General features: G+C 34.2%; 1 protein-coding gene across 2 annotated transcripts in view; it reads right to left on the bottom strand.

The window, feature by feature from the left end:
* Positions 1–16262, bottom strand: part of LOC149568213 (threonine dehydratase 1 biosynthetic, chloroplastic-like) — a 114421-nt gene that overhangs the window by 78449 nt on the left and 19710 nt on the right. Inside the window, exon 1 of one of the 2 annotated variants that reach the window (XM_089821216.1) lies at positions 8769–9290. The exons of the other annotated variant lie outside the window; for it this stretch is intronic. Within the exon in view, the coding sequence (XP_089677342.1) occupies positions 8769–9275 (507 nt within the window). The 5' untranslated portion in view covers positions 9276–9290. Of the gene's footprint in view, positions 1–8768; positions 9291–16262 lie in introns of those variants that run through there. 2 annotated transcript variants of the gene reach the window in all.

The raw sequence follows: 16262 nt of genomic DNA, 5'->3' as shown, positions 1-16262 counted from the left end.
GTGTGTATATATATATATGTAGGAATCAATTGGCATCACTAGCATGAATCTCTAGAAATGGAAAGCAAGTCTTAAGTTTTTTTTATTTACAGGAGCCTATATCTAGAGATTCAAAGTTCAAGTTGCATGTGTTTTTTGTTTTGCATCTGTTTAAATTATTTGCAAATTTTAAATTGATTGTCTATGATCATTGTTATATGTCATTTGGAGCATCTCTGATGTCAATATACGGCTATAGAGGCCTAGTCTTGGCATTTACGTTTGCACAGCATGAACGTATTGTTTAGGGGGAAAGGGAAGGCACTTTAATAGGACTATAGGTCTCCCAATTTTCTGGGCCACTATGCCATTCAAATAATGTGTATGAAAGGGAAAGCAGGGACTTTCCGAATATGAATCCACTTATGATCCAAATTAGATTAGCTAGAACTTAATAGAAGAAGGGTGCTAATACTAAATTCAAATTATAAAGAGGAATGCAATATGCAGAAATGTACTCTTTGGCCCTTAATAGGATAATGTGAATGTGAAATTGAACTAACTACTTGAACAATGTAAATCTAGATGCTATGTGTGTACAATCAGCCCAATTAAGATGTAAAGATATGAAAGGAAATAAAACATAAAAGACTCACCTTGAAATGCGTAGAGAAAGATGTATATTAGCTCCAAAACTTGCAGATCTGAACTGTTTCTAAATATCCATTCATGGATCTCAAAATGAAATGACAAAACGAACAAAACCCAAATATCTCCGTGGAAAAGGACACTGAAGGTCTAGGTGGACTTGGAGGGCACCCTACAACTAGGTTGACGTTGTCCAATGACCTGCAATTGGCTTCTCCAAAAAGCTCCCAAAAAGTAGGCTCCAGATCTGTAAGCTCCAATTGATATCCTACAAATAAACACAAAAAAGAAAGGTTTTGCGGTTGGGGTTTGATGAGGGCTTGCCTTGGTCAAGCCCTAGGTTAAGGAATTAACCGCAATTGAGAAATGTAAATGTAAATGATTGGAAGACAAGATAAATGTTAGGATTCATCTTGCTTGAAACCCTTGCCAATAAGGAATTGTATGTAATGTATTATCGATCTTGAACTAGGAATGTAGGATATTTCCACACTTTGCAATCGATCTACCATAATCCCATCATGGTGCCATGGATGTAAACGTACATCAACGAAGAAGATGATGAATACTTCAAAGTAGATCTCCTCCCTTGATGACTAACAATAAGCTAGATCTTGAAGAGGAAATGCTCACAACTGATCCTTCAATGCTAGATAGAAATCTTCTCACTTGAATGCTTGAAAATCTTGAATACTTACTCTTTGAATGCAAACGGCAGAAATCTTCAATTGAGAGCAAGAGCTTGAGAGTATGAATGAAAATTGAGATATGATATATGAAAATGAAGCCTCCAAGTCTCCTTATATATGAGTTTTCGGGCAAAAAACAATACAAGCCAATAGGAGAGCGAAAGAAAACTAATTAAACCCCCAAGGTCTTTCAGGCCCCAAGCCCTGAAACCACCAGGGACTAGGCCAACCTAGGTTGACCTAGTTCTAGTCTAGATCAACTTGGGAGGACTAGGTCAACCTAGTCCAGTCCAGGTCAACCTAGTTCAACCTGGTCCAAGAGGTCAGGTTAGGGGAGCCACAAGAAGCTCAGGCAAATACCAGGAGAAACTAGGTCAAAAGAGGAAGAAAAGAGGAGAAAAGGGGATCAAGTACGAGCACATTCATGGTTTGAAGGAGGCATTATGGAGAGGAAGCTAAAGGGTCTTAAAACGAAAAATGCATCCATTTTAAGACGATACATGTACACGCTGAATATTATTATTAGCTTATTGTTATTAAAATTTGGACTTTTGCAATACTATGCAATTACATATTTTTCTAGGTGTGTCTTGCCTTGGGATCGTAAGAAGGCTTGTGATTTTGTCATCAATGCTCCTTTCCTTTTGTGATACTGTAGAGGTAAGGATTTCTCCATCTTTAAGGGCCTTTCTTTTGTCTTCCATGGCCACCCCTATTGCATTTGTTTATGATATCAAGGTCCATCCTGTTTAGAAATAAATCTGGCACGGTCTCTCTTCCTTCAATAACCGTCATCACACGTCTTTGTGATGTTGAAGTGCATAATGTCGATTTGTATTATTCTATTTAAATGCTTCCTGCTATGAGTCCTCGATGCCCTTCCTTCATCGGTTTCAAGCATTGGTCGTCAATTCTTCATATTGAATTGATTTTGTGCTTGTCTTTATCATTTGATGGCTCTATAATCTTTTGTCTATGTGACTATTCATGACGATGAGGCTTCAAGTGTAACTGTCCTCAATTCATTTTATATGTATATGTGTTGATTGTTCTTTTCCTTCAACACTCACTTTCCTATTTTTTCATTGGCAATTAGCATGAAGGATTATTCTCACAACCTAGTTCTTGTCAGGCAGAGAGTTGGAACGAAATAGCTTGAACAAAAGTTTTGGGATTAGGAGAATATCTAAGACTGCTAGGAAGCTTTGTTGATGTTCGTTTTCCAAAATATAAGTTTTTTTTCCAATCTGAATTGAGTCGTGCCTATCCGCTACCTTATTTGGTCCACTCAACTCCACCGTGGTTACCACCTATGTATGAGTATTCATCTTGTAATGCCAGGCAAGTCTGTTTCTTGAGTGCATTTATTTTCTAAACGCCGAAATGACAATTAAGGAACGTAACCCGCAATTGTTTGATTCATTGCATTACTCGGCAGAGCAATTGGAAGATATTAATTTTTAGCATTCCATCTAGTGTCTCGATATCAATAGAGGTAGAAGGCAGAAGCATGGGAGATGTGTTGGGTGGATGATAGGATATTTAGTTAGCTAGTGGATCTTTTTCTCCTTTGCTAATTAATTGTCGTAGATAGCGGCAATGTGGAAAAATCCATGTTCCAATAAATCTACTCAAATTTGGGCTCAACTATATATCGTTTGTAATGACAGGCTTTGGTCATCGAATCTTATGCAAAGCGCCAAATTAGAATAATTTTAGGGCATTTTAGGACAAATTGCAAACATTTGTACAGATTCACAAGGAGTATTTCAAAATTTGTTTGTCTATCCTAAGAGAGACAATTCAAACGATTAAGTAAATATTGCTAAGGAGCATAACAACCTTCTCAACGGTACTTATAATCAGATTGAACTTTGCACCCTTGCTCTTTCAAAATGGTGGAAGTGCAAAGGACCCTACTTGATGAGCTTATGGGTGCAGCATGCAAAGTTGGAATATTGAGCAATGGCATTGTATCTTGCCATTTTTATGAAGATGAAAAAAAAACCATGAGATAAGCTTTCTTTTATCCTTGAATAATTGGTTGTTGTCATATCATGGAAAATAATGTATGTTTTTTTGGGGGGGTTGATGAATATATATTTCTTTATGATAGATTGATTTTATTGATTTCTCCTAGTTGTAGGATGCAACAAGAATCATAAGATGGGGATGTTACTTACCGAATTGAATTAAAGATACATATGCATTCAGATATGTGATTCAGAGAGAGATCTTCAGCTTCAGAGGCAATTGTTCTTGGTTGAGACAAAGCCTTTATGGTATCCCTGCCTTTCTTATACATGCTTTTAATGCTTGTGATATTGTAGAAATTGAGACTCTTGTTGGAAACAAGTCTCAGCTGTGATTTTCTCTATATTAATTGAGTTCTTATTCATGTGAAATTAATAATAATTTAAAGGTCAACCTGATAACTCTTTCACTTATGAGAGATTCATGATGACCATCATGTAGAGAGAGTCCATAATGTCATCACTTTGAGAGATCCTATGATGGGAGTTGGAAGTCATGCTGAGAGAGTCCATGACTGTATCACGTTGTGAGAGTCCATGATAAAATGTTGGTTGTAAACCTTACTAACTTGTCATGTTGAGAGATTCCATGACATCACATTGAGAGAGTTTGTGATGAGAGCTGATTGTGATTCTTGCAGGTTTCTCATGTTGAGAGATTTCATAACAGCATCACGTCGAGTGAGTTTGTGATGAAAGCTAATTGTGATTCTTGTAGGTTTCTCATGTTGAGAGATTCCATGACAACATCACATTGAGTGAGTCTGTCATGAAAGTTGAATGTAATTTTTGCAGTTTTTTCATGTTAAGTGATTCTATGAACTATGTTTTGGATCTACATGATCAGAATTTATCATTGACATTTTTTTGGTTGCAGCCTAGTGTGACTGTTTAGCTAAAGATCTCTCTCTCTCACCAAGAGGGAGTGTTGAAGATTGTAGCTGTGATAGAGATCTTTATCTTTATAAATACGGGCATTATTATCATTATGGTCACCTTCAGCAGAAGAGGGCATTTATGATAATAATTGTAATTTTAAATATCAAGACATACATCTTATGACATGCGTTGAGGCATGCATATGGAAATACAAAGAGTCATGTTTAGGGAAATTAAAGAGACCTTCCGTTGACATGTTAAGAGTCTCTCCATTTGTTATATATATCACATCAAGCAATAAGCATTGTACACTTAACATTTTATAATCAATAAAAGTGAAATTTTTGGCTGTGTGGCTGGGTTTTTCCCTCCAGAAGGGTTTTCCCAGGATAATTTTGTGGGTCTCTTGTTTCTATCTTGCATTTATTTTGTTCTTCCTTATTGCTGTAAGTCTTAAATTTCTGGGCTAAACTTAACACCTGACATACCTCAATTCCTGACAAGTTTTGGGAGAACTGATCAAAAGCTCAATCCCCGACAAGCCCTAATCCAGGAATCTAATTTCCATTTCGAGTATTCCAAAATCAGAATCAGGAATCCTAAAATCCAAATGCCATTTCAAGACAAATTCTCAATTCAGGAAGTTCCAAGTTTCATTTCCAAAATCCGAGAGAGAGAGTCCAAGATCTAATTTCTAATTTCTGATGCTAATTTCTGTTTTCAGGTTGTGGTTTTCATTTCCAGAATTATTAATCCTAATTGCAGAAAATAAAATTTCCAAAATTCTTGAAATCAGAATTTCCAATTCCAAATCCACGAGTGCTGAATTTCAAATTCCAACATCCAAAATCAGATTCATCAAGCTCCGAAATCAAAAAAACCCAAATTGGAAACTCAATCCTCAAAACCAAAATGTGAATCCGAGGTATGAAATCCAAGTTATGAATTGTAAACTAATACTTCCAATTCCGATAATATGAAGGTCCAGAGTTCTAATTCTGATGCAAAGTATGCAAAATCTGATTCCATTCAAACCCAAGAATCCCAATCCTAAAGTGTAAAATCAGAAGTTCCGTTTTCCACTTCGCAAATGTAGACTTACAATTCCAGTTGAAGAGTTTAAGATCAGGATTCCAGATTTCTGATCCAATTTCAAGAATACAAAAATCTGCGTGCAAATTCTGAAAGTCAGGATCCAGATTCTTGATTCAGAGGCCCAAAATCAGAAATTAGAATTTCGAAGTCTATGTATTCCAACTTCAGACCTCTTCATTCCTAATTTATGAAAATCGTAATCCTGGAATTCCATATCCTCATCCAACCCATGAATCCATTTCAAGAAGAAATTCCCAATCTGCTCTTATCCTCACCCAGTTCATTGTACCATCATAGTGAGTTCAAGCTCTAAAATAATAATCTAATGTCAATCCACACGTGATCCCAAAGTCCATGTTTCATGATTGATGAGGAGGATCCGACATTCTAACAATGATGACTATGATGCAAATGAATTTCTAATGTTTTTGATTATGACGATGATGCTATGAACGTTTTGATCAATGACGGTTGTGTGATGTTCTCATGTAGGTGTGCACATATGAATGTGGAGGATGCCTCAGAAGGAATCAAGGTAGCTGGTCAGTCGGAGCTACTTAAGGATTGATGGAAGCTACAAGGTCATTCAAACAAAGCACAAGCAGGACACCTCAACTTCCTACTTGCTAAAGGATGTCATACAGACTCAAGGAGCAACTTCAGAATTTCTAGAATTCAAGATAACTTGGAGAATATCAGTCAAAGAATGGAATATTTCAAAGAGAAATATGTAAAATATACTTTATTGTAAAAGGAATATGAAATTCCTAAAAGTCAAAGCAATGTAATATTGAAAAGTCAAATTGTATTTCCTATCCCTACTCTTTTGTCTTATTCTCCTTGGGAATCCTGTAAATTTCATCATGTAGTGAGAGTCAATGAATTTATTTTCTCTTCTAGTGGAAATCGGTAGAAAATATGATATTTAATATCCAGATGCTTTTAGAAGACAACTTTGAGCCCTTGGTGTTGAGTTAATCTCCACCGTTGATCTTGTAAGCTTTCTCTAAAAAAGACATAACATTTCCTCTTTGTAAAGTATGCACTTCAAGTAGTTAGCAGTAGAAGTGAAAGTTGTTGCAGCAATACAAACTTAGGAGCACTGGATGGATAGTCTGAACCCATTTGCAGCTTTTGTTTGATTATGAATTCATGTTTGAGTTGCACAAATGTTGGGTAGTTGAATATGTGTCTACAATATGATCTTTTGTTTCTGTAGAGGATTGCACTATTTATGTGGTGCTGTGCGAAGTTCACTTTGGTGGAATCTATTTGTCTAAAACATTGCCCATCTCGGTCATTGTCCTTAGGATTCTTAGTTTGCTCTCTCTAAACCCTATCTCTTTTTTAAATTTATTTTGAAACAATTTAGTAGAGTGAGAGAGAGAAGTGCATGTGCCATCCAATAACATTTGTGCAAGTTCCCTTGTGAAACCAGCAAATCATGTCATATCCACTAAGTCTATCCAAGTTAATACATGACAATAAGAACCTTGGGGTTATCTCATCTGATCAATTCTAATAGCACCTTATATTTCCTTGTTCAAGGGAGAATTGTATATACTCGGTATATTTTATTCTATGTTGGTGGCATTCCAAACCCTCATTAACAAAAAGATGCAAGACATCGCCCTTTGATCCATAGTTCAAAATATCTCATATGTATGTATGATAAGTCTACCTATCGCGATATTTTTGGCTCCCGAGACATAACATCAACTTAGATAACTCGTTGCAAAGAAGTTTCAAAATATTGCAGAGAACTTGGTAAAATATCAGCAATATTTCTCTATTTTATCATGATAAATAGCAAACTTATCACTCAGTGGCCCAGAAAAGGGAAAACTACATTTTTATTGGAAAAGCAGATTCAGAGAGGAGAGAGAGAGAGAGAGCAAAGAGGAGAAAGAAGGTTCCATCAGGACTCGAATAGCAGATTTTTGACTGGAAAAGTAGATTTTAAGTTTGTGATATTTTCCCAAGAAGTTTCCAACTTATCTCTGATAGTTTTTTATATCATTTTTTCACCCTCCTCGATGCCCATAACAATAGTTTTAACTATGCTTTGAACAATGTTATTGTAGTGTCTATGAGAGGTGCAATGTTTTGAGAGCAATGGATTACAAAGGCAAGTGAAGGATGGTCCATTAATTGTCAGCATTCTTTTCCAAGCCATTGAGCAAGTTGGTACTCGAAATGTTGTTCAAGTTTTAACAAACAATGTCAAAAATTGTGGGTTGTTGGTTATTGGTTGAGAAGCACTATTCACATTTTTTTTTTGACATCTTGTGTTGTCCACTCACTCAATCTAGCGCTGCAAAATATTGGGACCAAAATTGAATGAATACACAAATGTATGTTAATGCTCAAGAGATCCAAATTTTCATCACCAACCACCATATGTCAAACGGCATGTTTAGACAATTCTTGAGATTGAAGCTCTTAAAAGTGAGGTAAACAATTTAAAATTTTAATATGTTCTACTTTAATAAACTTTTTAAGTTCTAAATTTGAAATTATTATTATTTGGATTTTGAAATAGGTGGTTGTGACCCATTTTGCCTCCAACACAAATTGTTTTGTGATATCTTGTGAAGGTTGGTGGGGGCATAGTCTAGATTAGTAATAAGTACTAATTGGACTATATGGAGGCAATCTAGCAATACAAGGGCAAAAAACATTAAGGGCGTGATATTAAAGATGACTCTTGGTGTGCTTGTGTTGATTACCTTGAAATTTACTAAGCCTATATTGAATATGATGCAATATATAAACGTGGTAATGGGAAAATATTCATTGTATATCATTAAGCTTAATTTTCATTTTAAATATTTTTACATTAAATATGTATATATTATAATTTTTATTTTTATTTTTAATATATTTAAAATATATTTTAGACTTTTTAGAATTAAAAAATTATATATTTATGATTTTTATTTTTTATTTTAATATATTTTTAAAATTGCAATCTTAAAAAATATTACCAAACATAACATGAACTTCAAACTTGAGTCCATCAAAATTACTCAATTCAAATAAAAATCCAACTAATGATTGAAAAATAGATTGATTCAGAATAATAACATGAACTACAAACTTGAGTCCATCATACTTATTCAATTCAAATCCAATGATTGAAAAATAGATTGATTCAGAATAACTTTAAATTAAGAACGAAATAATTTAAATAAACATCTTATTTATAAAAGAATCTGTTTTTACTCAACGATAAAACTTTTTAATAACAAAAGATTTTTAAAAATATTTTTTTTTATGGTGTTTCTTATTCTTGCAATGTATAATTTATGATTAAGCTATTTCCGTAAAACTAGAAGTCTTTGGAATTTAAGAAAGGCCTGAAAAAGTGACCCTCCATTAGTTCATATCAGTAATGACAACGACAATGACATGAAAAATAACTGGTAAAACTAGAAATGCGTACAGGTTGTAAATCCTCTCGTTTCAGCCAAATGTTGACACCATTCTTCTGCGACAGCTTAGGTGCAAACTGCAAAGGAGATTCAATGGCCACCTCATAAACCCTCGACGACAGAATGCTCGTCAAATATGAAATCGCCGCCGGAACTTCTTCACAATCCGGAACTGTCCTCGTTTTTTCCGAGACGCCGCCGACAAATCCAGCCTCGTACTGCAAAGACTCCACCTTAACTTCCATCAATGGCGCCGGAAGACCATTTCCAGCGCCTTCCAAGGGTCTGGGAGAAAGAACCGTACTTGAAGATTCTCCGTCGTCTTTTGAAATTTGCGTTGCCTCCAAACCCCGGATGGCCACATTCTTCACAACAAGAGCTCCCCGTTTGGAATTACCGAAGGACGACTCCAAAAAGCGAGTGCTTTTACTGCAGCTCAGGGCAGAGCTGGGGGACTGAAATTTAAGTAATGCAGGAGAAAACGTGTTGGAAGTGTTGAGCATTGTGAGAGCTTCCATGGCGCCCGCTCTGACAAGTCATGCAATGGAAGTGAAGGACTATAAAGGCAGCTTTAAGAGGGAACATCAACACTAGTTGGTCATGGTCGTGTCGAAAATGGCTAAGAATATCTCCCATCACTTACAGTCAAGACACGCTGCTTCTTGTCTTCTTAATATTTTAAGATGTCTTCTTAATATTTTAAGATGATAAGCGGAAAACGACACTGCAACTACAGTAAATTATTCCACTTATAGTCAGAAAATTGATTCCATGTTTTTCTGTAGTCCTCTTAGAGGAGGAAGAATTCAAAGAGACGTGTTAAAGGCTGCCTTGGGCCCGTGAGCCTGGTTATACTAGCTTGAATTCGGGACCCTACACAGTTTTTAACCTTGATTGACGAAGTAAAACTACAGCTTTTATTTTGGGGGATGGAAAATTACCTGGACAAAAGGAAAGTACACAATTTATTTTTTGGAAAATATTCTTGTGAAATCTTGTGGTTTGAAAAATTAAGATTGCGCTTCACTAAATTCGCATTAAAAAATTAAGATATAGTACTGTAAGAATTGATTAAGACGCTACTAACGTTTGATGTGTTCATCATCTTATGTGTTTAGACAGGCATTTTTATATTTAAAAAGTGACATTTTATTTAAGTCTTTGAAAATAAATAACTTATTAATTTTTAAAATAATATAATTTAGATAAAAATAATATTAAGTAAATGAGACAACTTTTAGTAAATAATAATATGTGGGTTCATGATGATCATCATTGTATATACTTATATTCATACTAACACTTATATATTTAGAAAGTGACAATGTGATTTCAATATTTTATTGAATGAGAAATTATTTCTTCAAAATGAAATAATTTAGAGGAGGGGCAATGACAAGGAAATGAGGCACTTGCACTTAAACTAGCAATTATGCATTTAGAAGTTAAAGTGCACTTTTAATTTTAGGGGGATGGGAAATTACTTTTTCAAAATGAAATAAAACTAGCTTATCATATGGAAAGCATGGTTGCAAAATGTCATGGTTCGAAAAAAGAAAGATTAAGCTTCAATAAATTTGTATAGAAATTTTAAGTTTATTAATGTAAGTGTTGGTAATTAAAATGTTCTATATTGTACAAGATTTAACTAAAGATTTAGCCACCCAAGATATATAAGTTCTAATGAAAGCATAAGAGGGATCAAATATTAGAAAATTGTCATATGTTATATGCAAATATACAATGGCAATGGATTTATAATGTGTTATATAAATGAAGGTGAGACACACGATTGCATTAGGTTTAAGATGTGTGTCTTAAAATTATGTTAAAACATAAAGTGATAACTATCCTATGTTTTTCCTAAGTAAATTTAACAAGTGTGAATAACACCTTAGAGATGAACCAACTTAATAAAACAACATACTCTCATTATCAATTGCATTAACTATGTTTGCTTGATACTTATTTATTTCAGTGTTGATGAAATCCAAATGTTTATGGAGGTGATTTCGAGAGAGCGACATCTCTTTTGGAGGTTTTACAATCATGACAACTGATTGGCATGAAATGTCTAAGAATTGTTTAATTTTATTTTTCTGTAACTTTTGTGCTCAATGTCAACGACAATGCCTAATTGTTCAATAAATAATGTTATTATTTTATTCCCTTATATATCATTTCATTTTAAACTTATATTTGACAATATAGGGTTCTTTGAACACAAAATATATTATTAAGTTCTAATATTTATTTAGAAACAAATCATTTAAATTATATATTATTTGTGTTGAGAATGGAAATCACCATCTTCTTAAAAGTAATTAATAAGCTAATGAATTATGGGCACATAATGCACTCAATTATATAAGTATTTATACATTCACTACTTTAGACACATTCTCACCAGCATAAAAGCATATTAATTTAACAATGTGAATATGGTTTCAAGAGATGATTGCATAAATAGATATATAACGAGCAATGCATCTGTCTTTTGTACAAAGCAATTTCGGAGTTATGAATTCTTATCAAGAAAATTGTACTTTGGGATATATTTATGGCTGGCTATGTCAATATTTCAGAATCCTTGTTTAAGATCCTATAAATATCAAATTGCTCCAAACATAATGAATGTGGTTTCTCTATCCAACTTCAAGAGAGGATAGATATTTGACTTACACAAGTTTTACAACAGCTAACCTACTTGCATCAAGGTAATAGATGTGCTTGGTTTGGTTTTGTCTTTCTTTGCAGTCTTCTTGATGGTAGGAAGCAGATGGAAGGGACTATCAATTAGTACTAAAAGGACAAATTTTGACTAATATGAGCATAGAAGTTGTATGATTCTATCAATTTGTCAACAACATTCATATTTGTTTTTTTTAATTGTAAATAGACATATAAATCTTGATGTGTTAAAGGGATCTCGAATTCTCTAACAGCCATATTGAAGTTGATGAAAGATCAACCCCACAGCTTCCAAAAATCACCTGCATGCAAACACCTATCACAAAAAGAGAGAAGCAAAAAGCTATGGAGGTTGGAATTCCCAAATCCACAGATGAGACATTATTGATGAGCAAAAAGAGAGATTGCTATAATCAAAAGTGAATGAATGTTACAAAGAGAGATCATCCTTATAAAGGAGATCAAAACCCTAACAGGTAACTAACCTAGATTGCATGATAATAATTAATAAAAGAATTAATTATTATAAGCCCAAAGTTTAGCTTAAGTAAACTAGAGATAATAAGTGACTTAATAATTAAATCAATGACTTAATTAATAAGAAAATATTATATTACTCTAACACAGCCTCTCCCCAAATAAACTTAGGGAGTAGCTAAAAACCTATAAACTACTACTAAAAGTAAATTTGGGTTCCAACAACAAGGCCTAATGAGGTACCCAAGCACAACCAAATCTCTAAAAAGAGGAGAAATAGATAAAACCGCATGGAAAAAACCTTACTCCAAAAAGAGATGGAAATAATGCTGAAAATAACTAGTGAAGGACTGAAGAAGCCTCCAAACTAGGGAATGTCCCAGAAGATAAGAACAAAAGATGATCATGAAGAACACCACTAAAGCATGTAGAAGTTGTAAAGCTCTATCAAAAGTAACTATTGCTTTGAAGAACCTCCACTGAAATAGAATCTGACCAGGTAGAGAAGACTATAATCTACATCGAATCAAGAGGCACACAAAGGCAAACAATTGAACTCTAAGATACATATGGCATGAAACACGAAAGCCTTAAGAGTTGATCGATCAAACATGGAAGGTTGCAACCAAAGTAGGAACGAAAAGAAGAGTGTCTATATGGTGAATGATCCATCTCACCAAAATGCATAGGTACCCAGCCACTGCATCTATCTAGTATGTAGGAAAAAAAACTAAATACATACCTCACTCCATCAAACCAAGGAAGCATAAGAAACAACAGAAGAACCCCTCTCCCCCAACCCAAATGCAGACAAGGGTGAGGTGATAGGAAACTAGAAAAGTGGGCCAAAAGAATTGCATGTCAAGGAACCATGATCGATGCACAAAAGAGTACATATGTGTGTACTAAGGCGATCAATCTTAGACACATCATGTGGCTAAAGTCGTAAAAGAAAAAATCACTAGACAAAGGAAGATGGCAAACAAAGGCAAAACGTCAACCCCCCCATGACACTTTAATCAAAGTATTGCATGTACAATAAGGCACAAAATATGGTGAATCCCAAAAATGCAATAATTTGCATGAGTGTCCTCAGATGACACTCCTCAAATAAGAAGGAAAAATAAGACAAAATAATTGAAACAAAAATACAGATGCAATATGGCTCTTTCTCTCAATGTGATTTCCAAAATGCATACAAATGATGTCTAAATAGACTAGAAGAGACATAAGGTTGATACAAAAGATAGTTCAACCCATGATGAATCATTTGAAGCAAAAAAAATGGATCCTGGGACCTAAAACAACCAAGATATCCACCAAAATATAAAAATGCAAAAAATTGTATAGAATGTGCCTAGAGCATAATCTGTAAAAATAACTAGCGTCACTAGAAAGAGCACTCAACAAAACTTTCCAACAATATAAAGAAGTCCCAAATTGGAGATCGGATGCTCAAGATAAGTCTCTCGGAGTGCAAAATAAAACCTCTAACTTTGACAACATAAAATAGCAACCAAACAACATCAAAAGTCTAGATAAACTACACCATCACGAGAGGCTCAAAATCAGCTTTTCGATGATATCTTGTTTGTAAAAAATAGAGTTTGGATGAGCAAGTTACGACAAAAACACCACAAGTAGGTCGAAAAAGAGCCGGAAGAGCAAAATAAAAAATCACCGCCTTAGGACTCGTGCCAAAATAGAACTTCTGAATTTGACAACATAAAATAGCAACCAAATAGCATCAAAAGTCCAAATAAACTACACCATCATGAGAGGATCAGAATCAGCTTTCCGATGATATCTTATTTGTAAAAAACAGAGTTCGGATGAGCAACTTATGGCCAAAACACCACAAGTAGATCGAAAAAGAGCCAAAAGATCAAAATAAAAAATCACCGCCTTGGGACTCATACCAAATGCCTCAAGAGGTGTGCCCACCAGTACCAAAAATTACCTTGGGAAGTGTGCTGGTTTGTACAAGAAATTATCTTGGGAAGGGTATAGGTTCCATACCAAAATTGACTCAAAAAACATGTCAGGTCTGTACCAAATTTTCCTCAAGAAGCATGTAAGTTATGTACCATACAATGTCTCGATTTCTGTGTTGAAAATCTCAATTTTTATACAAGAAAACCTTGATTTTTGTGCCAAAAAATATCAAGTTATGTGCCAAAAAATCTTGATTTCTATACCAAAAGGCCTTAATTTTCATGTCCAAAAATCACGATTTCGTGCCAAAAAATATCAATATTTTTCTGCAAGAAAAAATTTTGATTTCTACATCCAAAAATCTCAATTTCCGTGCCAAAAAATCTCAATTTTCAATCAAAATGTCTTGATTTCTATGCTGAACAATCACAAAATTGTTGCCTCGGGAAACGTGCCCAATCTAGGATTAATATTTGTTTGCCTCAAATTACAACTGTGTCCAGATTGGACAAATTTTATATGCAAATAAGGGTTTTTGGGTGCTCTGAGCTCAACGGTGAGGTGTGTTTGGGCTCAAAGTGCCCCCCAAATCCAATACAAAAAAGCTCTAAAAATTGAAACCCTCTGAAAAAAAAAAAAAAACACAGATCTGAAAGCCAAGCCAAACCTCTCATAAATAGAATAGGGGCATGAAGATCTAAAGCTCTGATACCATGTTGAAGTTGATGAAAGATCAACTCCACAACTCCCAAGAATCACCAGCATGCAAACACTTGCCACAGAAAGATAGAAGCAAAATCTTATGGAGGTTGGAATTCCCAAATCCACAGATGAGACATTCTTGATGAGTAAAAAGAGAGATTGCTATAATCAAAAGTGAATGAATGTTGCCAAGAGAGATCGTCCTTAAAAAGGAGATCAAAACCCTAGTAGGTAACTAACCTAGGTTGCATGATAATAATTAATAAAAGAATTAATTATTATATGCCCAAATTTTAGCTCAAGTAAACTAAAGATAATAAGTGACTTAATAATTAAATCAATATGATTTAATTAATAAGAAAATACTTTATTACTCTAACAAGTATTAATCCGAGCTAAGATGGAAGTTGTAATCAAATATGTAACTTAATCGAACCAAATTGCAAATCCTAGATAAGACCAAAGGTTTTCTTCACTCTATTATTTCCTACCGATGTTTGCACTGAATACAGTTTCTTATTTCAATTTTTAACTTGATTAATTAAATTTCTAGCTTAGGCCTTTTATCGATAAAAAAGAAACAACAATTACCTGTCTTTTTAGTGTCTCTGAATTACAAAAAAATTATCATCTCGAGTAGCATGTCATAACCGTATTTATGTATGTATGCATCTATGTATGCATGTATCTTCAAATAATAATGTTCCCATTCGATTCCCTTATACATCATTTCATTTCAAACTTATATTTGTCAATAAAGGGTTCTTTGATCACAAACTATATTATTAAGTTCTAATGGACTCTAATAAAAACTATATAGTATTAGATATAAAGGATTCAAAATATAATATCGACCTCTTTTTTTAATGTCTCCAAATTACAAAATAAATTAAGTAATCTATTATACATTTAATACAGAAAAGAAGCTCATGAGGTAGGTGCACAAAGATGGGGTGCTACAAAGAGGGTTTAAGATGTCACCTTTTTCCTTAAATCGGTGAGTTATGAACTTCGACAAGAAATTGAAGGTACTTTTACTTAAACTTTCAAAGATCTAACAATGACAAAAGTTGTAGTCCTCTGAATCTAGTTTCTAGACTACTTTTTTTTTTAATGGTGGAGCTTAAGACCCTTAAAAATGGGGTGCACCAAAAGTGGTCTTGTTTTTTAGAAAAAAGAAAAAAAACATAACATAGTGTGATATTGCTATTAGGATTTAATTGTGTAGTTTTTTTAAGTCGAACTCGTTGACTCATATTCCATGAGTAGTAATTCACATGAATCCATCTCTCGTGATGATGAATAGAACACTTAGCACTCATTGGATCTAGGTGATGCTCACAAAGCTAAAGCACCAGGACTTCTTAGGAGGTCACTCATCCCAATACCACTCCAACTCAAGCATGCTTAACTACAAAGTTTCCTCCATGCTTAAACCCAATCTTTTTGCAATCCCATTTGCAAAACCTTCACCAAGTGTTGTGCCTTATGAACCATTCATTAGAAAGCCCCTTAAGCTCATCAATTGATAAGTACGAGATAATTTTCCACAAAAAGTCAAATTGTGATATTGCTATCAAGATTTAACTCTATAGTTTTTTTTTGAGTCAAACTCATTGACTCATATTTCATGAGTAGTGATTCATGTGAATCCATCTCCTGTGACAATAAATGGAACACTTAGAACTCATTGGATCTGA

This window comes from Cupressus sempervirens, chromosome 3 (assembly GCF_028749045.1).
Source record: "Cupressus sempervirens isolate cs-2001-9-10 chromosome 3, ASM2874904v1, whole genome shotgun sequence".
NCBI lineage: Eukaryota > Viridiplantae > Streptophyta > Pinopsida > Cupressales > Cupressaceae > Cupressus > Cupressus sempervirens.
Note: the sequence above shows the minus strand (reverse complement) of the source record. Positions and strands in the feature narration are given on the sequence as shown.